This window comes from Microcaecilia unicolor, chromosome 5 (genome assembly GCF_901765095.1).
Source record: "Microcaecilia unicolor chromosome 5, aMicUni1.1, whole genome shotgun sequence".
Taxonomy (NCBI): domain Eukaryota; kingdom Metazoa; phylum Chordata; class Amphibia; order Gymnophiona; family Siphonopidae; genus Microcaecilia; species Microcaecilia unicolor.
The window spans coordinates 37,895,426-37,907,458 of NC_044035.1; the positions used below are offsets into that span (position 1 = coordinate 37,895,426).

Consider the following 12,033-nt stretch of genomic DNA (forward strand, 5'->3'; position numbering starts at 1 on the left):
CATTTTAATGCAAGAGTTTACTGCACACTAAGCACAGTAAAAAAAAAATATTTATCACTTTCAAAATACAATCAAGCAATAAACACAACTTGAGCAGGGACTGTCTCTTCATGTTCAAGTGTACAGCGCTGCGTATGTCTAGTAGCGCTATAGAAATGATAAGCAGTAGTAGTAGTAGTTGTTGTACAAAAAGCCATATGAATGAGAATAAAGAGAGAATAAAATCTCAAAATAAAAGGTAATTATTTATTTTGCTCACACTTTTTTCAGTAGTAGCTCAAGGTGAGCTACATTCAGGTACTCTGGATATTTCTCTGTCCCAGGAGGGCTCACAATCTAAGTTTGTACCTGAGGCAATGGAGGGTTAAGTGACTTGCCCAAGATCACAAGGAGCAGCGGTGGGATTTGATCTGGCCACCTCTGGATTTTAAGAGCAGTACTCTAACCACTAGGCCATCCTCCACTCCTAGTACAATAAGGAAAATTTTCCCCAAATACATACAGCTAAAGTCCTCAATATTATATTAGGATCCAAGAGGAGAATAAGCACAGATTTAAAGTGTCAGTATTTAGGGCTTTTTAAATTTTTTTTAGGTCAAACCAATGGTCCATCTAGCCCAGTATCCTGCTTCCAGCAGCGGCCAATCCAGGTCACTAGTAGCAACATTTCATGCTACCAATCCCAGGGCAAGTAGTGGCTTCCTCCATGCCTATCAAAATAGCAGACTATGGACTTTTCCTCCAGGGACATGTCCAAACCTTTTTTTAAACCCAGATATGCTAACTGCTGTTAGCACATCCTCCGGCAACGAGTTCTAGACCTTAATTATTCTTTGAATGAAAAAAAATATTTCCTCTTATTTGTGTTACAAGTATTTCCCTGTAATTTCATTGAGTGTCTCCTGATCTTTGTACTGTTTGAAAGAGTGAAACATCAATTCACTTTTACCTGTTCTACACCACTCAGGATTTTGTACACTTCAATCATGTCCCCCACTCAGCCCTCTCTTTTCCAAGCTGAAGAGCTCTAACCTCTTTAGCTTGTCTTCATATAAGAGGAGGTCCATCCCCTTTATCATTTTGGTCACTGTTCTCTGAACCTTTTCTAATTCCACAATATCTTTTTTTGAGATAGAGCAACTAGAATTGAATGCAATATTCAAGGTGAGGTTGCACCCTGGAGTGATACAGAGGCATTATAACATAGTAACATAGTAGATGACGGCAGAAAAAGACCTGCACGGTCCATCCAGTCTGCCCAACAAGATAAACTCATATGTGCAACTTTTTGTGTACCTGTCCTTTTCTGGGCACAGACCGTATAAGTCTGCCCAGCACTATCCTTGCCTCCCACTACCGGCTCTGCCACGCTTCTGAAAATAAAAATTATATTTCAGATGTGAATATTGGACGTGCACCAAAAATGAAATTACTGCAAGAGCCACGTGGTAACTCCATATCCTTGGTCTTATTTACCATCCCTTTCCTAATAATTCCTAGCATCCTGTTTTCGTTTTTGGCTACTGCCATACCCTGGGCAGAAGATTTCAACATAGTGTCTACAATGACATCTAGATCTTTTTCTTGGATGCTGACTCCTAAGGTGGACCCTAGCATCAGGTAACTATGATTCGGATTATTACTCCCAATGTGCATCATTTTGCATTTGTCCACATTAAATTTCATCTGCCATTTGGATTCCCAGTCTTCCAGCTTCCTAACGTCTTCCTGCAATTTTTCACAGTCCGCATGTGTTTTGACAACTTTGAATAGTAACATAGTAGATGACGGCAGAAAAAGACCTGCGCGGTCCATCCAGTCTGCCCAACAAGATAAACTCACATGCGCTACTTTTTGTGTATACCTTACCTTGATTTGTACCTGTCCTTTTCCGGGCACAGACCGTATAAGTCTGCCCAGCACTATCCCCGCCTCCCAACCACCAGCCCCGCCTCCCACCATCGGCTCTGGCACAGACTGTATAAGTCTGCCCAGCACCATCTCCGTCTCCCACCACCGGCTTTGCCACCCAATCTCGTCTAAGCTCCTTAGGATCCATTCCTTCTGAGCAGAATTCCTTTATGTTTATCCCACGCATGTTTGAATTCCGTTACCGTTTTCATTTCCACCACCTTCCCGCAGGAGGGCATTCCAAGCATCCACTACTCTCTCCATGAAAACATAGTTCCTGACATTTTTCTTGAGTCTGCCCCCCTTCAATCTCATTTCATGTCCTCTCGTTCTACTGCCTTCGCATCTCAGGAAAAGGTTCGTTTGCAGATTAATACCTTTCAAATATTTGAACGTCTGTATCATATCACCCCTGTTTCTCCTTTCCTCCAGAGTGTACATATGTTCAGGTCTGCAAGTTTTGTGCAAATTCAATCAACTCACTTGCTGTTCCCATTTCCAGATCATTTATGAATATGTTAAATAGCACCAGTTCCAGAACAGATCCTTGCGGCACTCCACTGTTCACCCTCCTCCATTGAGAGTTTCACTAATATTCAAGTCTAGGAACTCTGAAGACCATTCCAATCTTTCTTTCCTGTACTTTACGGTTAATTTTTAAGTATGTTTTAACATTGTTGTCTTGCTAAAATATCCATCTTTTTAGTTTAAATTTCTTCACTGAATGTGGCACCTTAGCTGTCAGGATAATTTGATATTTAATTGAATGTATTCTTCCTTCCACCCGTACAATATTTTCTGAGCCACTGACTACCACAGACCTTTTTCGAATGTGGCTGGGCTATGGAGAAGAATTGCTCTGAGCTACAGGTTGAAAGATTTTCTTCTGTAGTTATCACTTGCTCATCACTGTTGCATTTGTAATTATATATATTTTCATTCTCTAGGAGACCGTTTTGCCCTGAAGCAGTTTGCAAAACATAGCCATGTCGGCATGGTTTTCCAGAGCACTGGAGTTGATTTTCTTTTTTTCCAGATAAGTATTGGATTTTTTTTTAGCTAATCCTTTTGAAAGTATTTTGATAAAAAAAAATTTCTGCAATTGGTTATGTAAAGACAGTAAAGAATGTGAAACAATTTCTAAAAAAGGTATATAAAAAAAGGATGGATGAGGAAGCTGAATGGCTTGAAATGCCAATTAGGCACCTACTGAATTTGGGAGCCACCTCTGATGGTCCACAAGAGAACAAAAATAAGTCGTGAATATTTAATGTGATAGAGTGAATTTGAACTGTTTTGGTGTGGGGTTTCTCTGTTATGTGGTATTGAATAAACTTGGCTCTATGGAAGCATGAAGAATAGTTTAAAATTTGGCAGCTTAGAGATAATGGCAAAAAAATTATGCATTTGGACTGCAAAAGCCCAAAGGAGTACAGTGTAACCACTACTACTACTTAACATTTCTAGAGCGCTACTAGGGTTACGCAGCGCTGTACAAATTAACAAAGAAGGATGGTCCCTGCTCAGAGGAGCTTACAATCTAAACCCCCATATAATGCTATGATTGAGATCTATAAAACAGAATCGTGTTAAATGGGGGGCTGCGTTATAGCGGGGTCGACAGATCATGAAGACAAATGAACCAAAAACTGATCTGTTGCAAAAGGAGCTGTAGGTTAAAAAAATATGCGGATTTGTGTTATTGCTGATCGGGGTTCCATTGTAGTGGGACTTGGTGGCAATCACATAAGATCAACTTAAGGTGGCCAAACGTAGTAATATTACAAATATCTAATTGTTTTATTTTTTTTTGTGTTGTTGTTAGGACCAAGCCCTGATTCAGGTTCCTGAAATATGGACCATGTTGGTATAGGTCGTTCAGCAATATGACATTTTGGTGATACAGCGAAGTAGCTTTTTTGTTTTTTTTTTACAAAAATATTTAATAAATTTGAGAGGATTAAAGATTATAAAAGAATATTGGTGGACCGATGATGAGTTCAGTGAATCACTGGGCTGTGTCTCAGTGTGAAAAGAGTCACTGCTGAGGTCAAGGGTAGTTTGTGCCTGCTATGTTATGAAAATCTATAGGTGTTGGGTTTATTTTGTACTCATTTCCCAAAGCTGACATGTTCCAATCGATAAATTAAAAATTAAATACTTTTTTCTACCTTCATAGTCTGAGCATTTTACTTTTCCATTCCATTTGGTGCAAGTGTCTCTTCTTTTCTCTGTTTCTCCTGTCTTTCTAGAGTCTCCTGTCCATTTGACATTTCTTCTCCCTCTATGACCACCAACCATCTTCTCTTTGTGTCCCTATCTGTCTTTTCCAGCATCTCTCCTCTGTGCCCATGTTGCTATCCTCCCCCCATGTTCAGCATCTGCCCTCATAGTGCCCCTATCCTCCCCTTATATTCAGCATTGTCCCACTGCCCCTGTCCCCTGTGAGCAACACCCCTCTGTTTTCCTATCCCACCCCTTTTCCAGGACTGCCCCTCTGTGTCACTCTATCCTTGCTTACTCCATGCCCAGCATCTCTCGTCTGTGCCCTGCCCCTCCCTCTCTCTTCCTCCTGCACCCTTCACCCGAGGTCCAGCATCTCGCCCTCTCTCTCCCTTGCCCTCACTCATGGTCTGGCATATCTCCCTCTCTTCATCTGTGTGTCCAGCGTCCTTCCTCCTCTGTTCCACCCCGCACCCCTGATCCAGTCTCTATCTCTGCCTTCCTGTCTCCCCTCCCCAGGTCCAGCAGTTCTTCCTCTCCCCCAGTCTGATCTCTCTCTCTCATCCATCTTATTCTGGACTTGCCAGTAAGGGGGGCACATCTCCATCCTCCCCAGGTCCAGCACCTCTCCATCTCCCTCCAGTTCCTCCGCACCCCAGGTCTAGCATATCTCCCTCTTCCTCTCCCCTCCCTTCAATTGGTCCAACATCTCTCCCTCCCTCCCCACCCTTGAATCCAGTGTTTCTCCCTCACCCCCTGGGTTCACCAATCTTGCCTTGATCGTCAGCAGTGGCAGCAATTAACTCAAATTGGCATCAGGGTCTTCCTTCTGCTGCGTCCCACTTGTGCGGAATGAGGAAATTACCTAACAGGAAGCAGGTCACAGCAGAAGGCCCCAAAGCCCCTGCTGGTGATGGAAGCAACTTTGGAGGATCTGGGGGGGGGGGGGGGGTAATGTAGAGATGCTGGACTCGGGAGCATGGGAGAGAGAGACTGTCTAGACCTAGGAGTGGGAGAGAGGGACCATGAAGTCAGGGAACCCCCCCCCCAAAAAAAAAAAAGCTTTAGTATTGTTGATTTTATGGGTCTGCTGGTAGCTGGCCTAGCCTTTGAAAAAACAGCCAGCTGGCAACCCTATGTGGTGGGAGGAGTACAGAACCTCAGTGCTGAGGAGCCTGATTACCAGGGGGGAGAGGGAGATGGAAAGGGGAAAAAAAGCTTTAACTTTTGGTCCGCCAACATTTGCAAAGCTGAGTTAAGCACAAGGCCTCTAGGCGCGTGCAGCCCTGTGCGCCTGCCCCTGATCCAGGAAACCATCTCTTTGTTATCCTCCTCCCAATAAACTTGTGTTCCCAAAGACATGAACAAAAGCACTCATTCCTGCACTGTGGACAAAAAGAAAATGGAACTGTTGAGCAGGGGAAGAGGGTGGGCAGGCCAGGGGCAGTAGCAGGAGGAGCAGAGGGTGAGGATTAGAGACTGTTCTCTGCTCTGTCCGCTCCAGGCTTTCCCTACCCCTCCCCTCCTCTTCTCCACAGCTGTGGAGTCTGAAAAGTGGCAGAATTGCTTTCTAAGCTCTGTTTTACACTTCCACTCTGCTCTAACACACATGCACCTACATGCAAAAACACCATCATGTTCGTATCAAATTGTCCACCAGCAGATTATTGTAGAATGCTAAAGTTCATGCATGCAAGTTACACCATTGTTTTGCAATAACACTTGCAAAAACAAGCACAGCTGCAAGGCACAGGTGAGTTAGGTATTAACAGCAGCGCTGGAAGAAATGATATCAAATAGTGATGCACAACCTTTGTCACTGGGTGAGCAAATATTAGCATAAAGTGGAGCATGGCAGAGTCACAGTCAAAGAGTTGCTTATTTTAGCCTGCAAGGTTAAAGTAGCAGGCTGCACTATCTCCCCTCCCACGACTGTATACTGTTAAAATGTAAACAGTAAAATGTTAAGTTTCTCATTGATGTCAGAACTGATAGAAACTAAACCATTAAAAAAAGAAAGTAGGCACATATGTAGGGTGATGGCAAAAGCCCCTATTCAGGTGGCCAAACACTATAGTCCTTGCAAAAATAAATTCTAGTTCAAGGTCAGAGCTCATAACATATCCCAGTCTTCTCCAAATGGTTTATACATCTGGCAATCATTATATGGCAGCATAATAGGAAATCCACTTTCAAGAGTCTCTCGCCACCCCGAAAAAACTGACCAGAAATTAAAAGGGGCTGTGAAATACCAGAAGCTGGTGTATCAGGGACAAGAATGCTGTTAAACTGAAATGAGCAAATGTTTTGTTTCGACCGATGGGATTATTAACCCCCCCCCCCCCCCAAAGCAAATAAAAAAAATACGGCACCTTTTCCACTGTCTGCTAAAATTGACCCATGGTCCCCAAGTTTTAATGAAAGAGCTCAGGCTTTACACACCAATTCTACCTTGTTATAGGTTCTGTGACTGGTTGCAGAGGGTCTGGGTATTGTGGGGTAGGTCCTTCAGTGATCACCCCACCCCTAAAGGGTGGTCTGGCATTTGAGTACCAGCACCTTTTTCATTAGAAAAAATGCACTGCTTTTGATCTTCTAAAATGTGGGAGTGTGCAAGGCCCCCCGGTATGCTCTTTCTCAGAAACCATGAAGTTTCCTTTAGATTAGATCAGAACGCAAGCCAAAGCAGCTTCACGGGTTTCAGAGCTGCCCCACAAATAACTTTGCAGCGCTGCTCGTACCGGGAACCGAGAGGGGAAGACCGGGCTGGATCACCCGACGCCTTTAGTAGTTGAGGGATTTCACAGCGAGTGCATCGGGATCCTCTCTTGTGCTCCTCTGGCTGGGGGCGGGGCTTGGCAGGATATCCTCCGGTGGGGAGGGGGGGGGCGCATGGGATCCTCTTGTGCCCCTCTGGTGAGGGCTTGGCAGGATATCCTCGAGGGGGAGGGGAAAGGAAGAGCCGCTGGATTGTCCGGAGAGCGGCACAACTTGGACTCCTCCTCCCGCAGGGCGTCTCGCGCTTGCCGGGGTCTCTGTCCCTGGAAGGCCAGCGCGAGGGGAGGGAGGGGCCTGCACGGGTGGGAGGGGCCTAGGCTGGCTGCAGGGCACGCTGCTGCTCCTCCGGCACATCCTTGCAGCACACTTTTTCACGTGTGTGTGGGCTCTGTTTTTGTTTCTTTCCTCACCCCGCCTTCTTTCTTTACCGATCCCCGAGTCAGGAAGGAGGTTTCAGGAGTTCGAAAACCTTCTCGGGTCCCGATTCGGCTGGAGGATGAGATAGAACTGATAAATTCTTAGGATCTCTGATCCCGTTACCGCAAGCCTTGGAAGATGCGCTCCTACAGTGTGCTGGACGTGAAGGTGCTGGATGTGCAGAAGAGGAGACATCCCTCAAAACACTATGTGAGTATTATCCGTGCACAGAATCGTCAATAACAAGCGCAGAAATCAGCCTTTAGCACCGAGATCGCCCCAGACGGGTTCTTTTGCAAATTTTTAGGAGAAAAGCGCTGTCTGTTGTGTTCATGCTGCACAGCGAGGAGAATTTGGTCTCGGTCTGTGGAAGTGACAGGAGCCGGTTCCTTTAGTGACTTACGGGAGATCCTGTGGAAAAGAGTCTTTTGCATAGAAAATAGGGCAAGCCGGTTGCAGTGAAGTGCTTTGAGGAGTTTATGCAGAAACAGCATCAGAGCACGACTTTGCCACCGGAGCGAACACTTCCTCCCAAAATGTCCTTAAAAGCAAGCCGGCATTTTCCTTGTAAAGTACCAGATTAAAAATCAGGGCAACTGCAAGGCTGATGAGCAGATAAATACCCCTGTGTTTTCTTTCTGTTGTTACTGCACTTTGAGTTGCCAAGTTACCCAGTTCCAGAAGGGAGACTGTTTTGCAGTGTTGCTTTGAACTTCAGTGAATTTGTAGTCCCTGATCATGCTCATTGAAATTAGGGCAGCAGGTCCTGTACACCTGGGGGGGGGGGGGGGGGGGTAGATAGCCAGGACTGGTGCAAAATCTCTCACCTGGATCTCGGCAACTTGGCAGCTCTGTAGGTTGTTATAAAATCCCCAAAGCCTTCTCTTCTGTGTGTGATAGCTATTTGGGGAGTAATCGGGTAATTTTATAAATGTTTTTTTCCCCCAACTTGTTTTACACATAGAAACAGACGTTTATAAACTTGCATAACCACATATACATGTGGAAAGAACGCGGAAAGAGAGCTTTTTTTTTTTTTTCCCATACAGTCTGGGCATAGCAGAGCTGCCAAGTTACCTAGTTTCAGGAGGGAGTATTTTGAGGCAGTCCCGGTTTTTGAACTTATATCCCAGAAGCAGTGTGCAATTTGCAGTCCCTGATTCTACCCATTGAAAGCAGTGCTGCCTGCAAGTCCCACAATGCAGCAGAACAGGGTGGTCATAAATCCAGAACTCTCACCTGCATGTGTGTGTGGCAGCTCTGGCATACGCATTCCCCAGGAGTAGAATTTGGATGGAACTGGAGGTGTGATGTATACATGTATTTTATAAAATGCACACGTACAGTACATGCACAAATTTACACCTTTTCGGGGGCAGGTGTAAATTTGTGCATCGGACTTTTCTTGCAGTTTGGGCTCGTTCTGGGAGCCAGTGTTGTCTATATAAAATAGATGTCTTTTTGCACTTCTCACATAGGTTCCCTGTTAGAGAATTAAAACCTTTCCTTATTACTTAAGGCAACAGAGGTACAAATTGTCGTGTCAATAAAGCTTCTTTGATCAGAATCTATACTAGGATAGGGGGAAAGCCCTGTGCTGTAACTTGGTATCTTTTGAGCTTTCCCAGTGTGTGACTGACCTTTCAAGGGCAAGGTTTATGTGCAAACGTTTACCGTTTATGCCATTCAGTAAACATTGGCCACCGGGCACAGTGAAGAGGTGAGTGCCAGTTGCATGCCCAGCAGATCTCTCCAGTTAATCAAGGAGCAGTTCTGGTTACTGACAGCTTGCTGGTGCAGTAGGACATGCCAGCAGCCCAGGACAGACCTGAAATGCATTGCCTGAGCTCAGGTTGCTTTGCCTCACCCTATCCTGAGGTCTGTATTCAAACACATGTTTTCGCCTCTTTTGCACCTGTGCCAAAATTCCTTTCTGCGTGGTGTGCTATGGTTTCGTCTAATTGCCAGGGGAAAAACAAACAGCAACTGATTTAAATATGATTTGCACGCTGTGACATGTGAGGCGTATATTTCACACTTTGTCTGGGAAGAACGCAGCATAAGCAGATAACGGTAGTAACTAGTGTGAAATGATACTGCTGTGTTTGAGAGACACATAACACCCATGACGTGCAGTATCTAACTAGCATGGTTATTTATTTTTTTTTGAATACAGCACTGTCAGTAAATGTTAAATCCAGGCTACATAGCAGACAGATGATATTGTTGTAGACTGTAAGCTCATGGGAATAGGAACCATTGCATTTCAGAACAGGGAATGTAGAAGCAGCTGAACTGAGCCTTGGAGTTTTAGGTTTCATAGTTATCTTCAGGGTACAAACACTTCATTAAGTACTTGCAGAGAATGACAACATATTTGTGATCAAATTAATGATATTTTGATTGCATCAAAACTTCTTTTAAGTGCAGGTTTACTAGTTATTTTTCAGTAAATACTTAAGATAGCCTCTTGTAGTGGGGAAGGCTGAGATGTGTAATGTCATCTCTCTCACAGTAGAGGGCACTGAGGTACATACAAAATACATTGCAGTGCTTCTTGTTAAAAGGAGCTGTCAGGTAAGTCTTGGTGCTCCTCCTGTTACCCACTTAGAGTTAACACTTTGTTACTTGGAACATGCCAAGCACTGCTCGGGGCCCTTCCTGGACCTGCGTATGTCCTCCTACACTGGCAACCTCCCACCCACCAACTGGTTCTTGCTTGCATCTCTGCAATTATCCTGCCCTGCAAGCTGTCCCCTGCTGGTTTCTAGGGATCCTGCAACCCCACAAACTCCAGGGACCACACCGTTTTCAGAAGTGATGCCCACAGAGCAAACACAAAATTACTGGCGCCACCCAGTAACATATTTCTGTGAGTCACTGATCAGTCATAGACACAAGGCTGAAAAATGACACAATTTATTTGTAGAAGAGAGGTACATTAAACTGTAAAGTTATAACAGGAACAGAGATTAAACAGTAAACAGTAGCTAATTAAGATTTAATTTGGCTAGCCTGTGCCTGGAGAAGCACCAGGAACTCCTCTCGTATGGGGAAAGGCTGAAGAGGTCAGGGCTCTTCAGCTTGGAAAAGAGACGGATGAGGGGAGATATGATTGAGGTCTACAAAATCCTGAGTGATGTAGAAGTAAATCGATTTTTTACTCGTTCCAAAAGTACAAAGACTAGGGGACACTCAAGGAAGTTACATGGAAATACTTTTAAAACAAATAGGAGGAAATATTTTTTCACTCAACGAATAGTCAAGCTCTGGAACTCTTTGCTGGAGGAGGTGGTAACAGCGGTTACTGTATCTGGGTTTAAAAAAGGTTTGTACAGATTATTGGAGGAAAAGTCCATAATCTGCTATTGAGGCAGACATGGAAAGCAACTGCTTGCCCTGGGATTTGTAGTATGGAGTGTTGCCACGTTTTGGGTTTCTGCCAGGTACTTGTGACCTGGCTTGGCCACTGTTTGGAAAACGGGATACTGGGCTAGATGGACCATTGGTCTGACCCAGTGTGGCTACTCTTATGTTCTTATGTAAGTCTGTCAACAGAAAACTGTTTAGAAATTTCAGCTGTACGTGATACACTGATACTATATAAGTGAGACACCTGCATGGAGTTTCATTACAGACCAGCAACAAAGCCCATTTCGTGAAAAATTAAACGGGCCCTAGGAAGGCTGTCCTCTAAGTGATTTCTCCTCTCTCCCCTGCCGTCCCTTCCATGTCCAGTGATTCTTTCTTCCCCTCCATGTCCCTCGATTCTGGCCTCCCCTCCATGTCCAGTGATTCTCCTCTGCCCTCCCCTCCCCTCCGTGTCCTGCGATTACTATTTACTATTTAGCATTTCTATAGCGCTACAAGGCGTACGCAGCGCTGCACAAACATAGAAGAAAGACAGTCCCTGCTCAAAGAGTTTACAATCTAGTAGATTCTGGCCTCCCCTCCATGTCCAGCAATTCTCCTCTGCCCTCCCCTCCCCTCCCATCTCCATCTTTTCTGCAACAAAAGACTGCATAGAATTCTGCGCGGGAAAGGCAGAATTCTGCACAGTCTGCGGAGGTAGAGAATTCTGCACAAATTCTAAAACTCCCCTCCCAGGAGTAAAATGTTCATGCCTAACTACAGGCTCCTAGGCGTGTCAGTATTCATGGAACGTTACAGGAACGTAAGGACAGGGCTGGATGGACTTCTATGGTTGAATGCTATAGGTTTTCTACATGCAATTTGCAGAAGTCCAAATAAGAGCAGCTGTGTACGTAACTGCTAATTAGTACCAATTAGAGCCAATTCATACCAATTATAGACAATTGGTAGTTAATGATAATTAGCAGCTAATTTTATTTATTTATTTATTTGCATTTGTATCCCACATTTTCCCACCTTTTTGCGGGTTCAGTGTGGCTTACAATATGAGTTAAATGTTGGAAATACAATTTGTTACAGATTGGTTATGGATTACATTTTGCAGAATTATGCGAAACAATTGAAGTGTCGTTAAGGAATGTGACACTGGAGCATAAACATTGAAACATTGGAAGGAAACAATGGGAGCTTAGAGGGCGATAAAAAGGCATAAAGACATATGATATATATCTTTCTGTGATTGAAGGTATGAATGATGTGATCAACATTGGGGCCCTTTTACTAAGCCGCGTAAGCATATACGTGCACCCAAGGCTTGCCAATTTGGAGTTA

General features: G+C 44.4%; 1 protein-coding gene across 3 annotated transcripts in view; it reads left to right on the top strand.

Annotated features, from left to right (window-relative positions):
- Positions 1-7,336: 7,336 nt before the first annotated feature.
- Positions 7,337-12,033, top strand: part of SH3PXD2A (SH3 and PX domains 2A) — a 627,470-nt gene continuing 622,773 nt past the window's right edge. For all 3 annotated transcript variants that reach the window (XM_030202799.1, XM_030202798.1, XM_030202801.1), the window contains exon 1: positions 7,337-7,539. In XM_030202799.1, the coding sequence (XP_030058659.1) occupies positions 7,468-7,539 (72 nt within the window). In that variant the 5' untranslated portion in view covers positions 7,337-7,467. The remainder of the gene's footprint in view (positions 7,540-12,033) is intronic.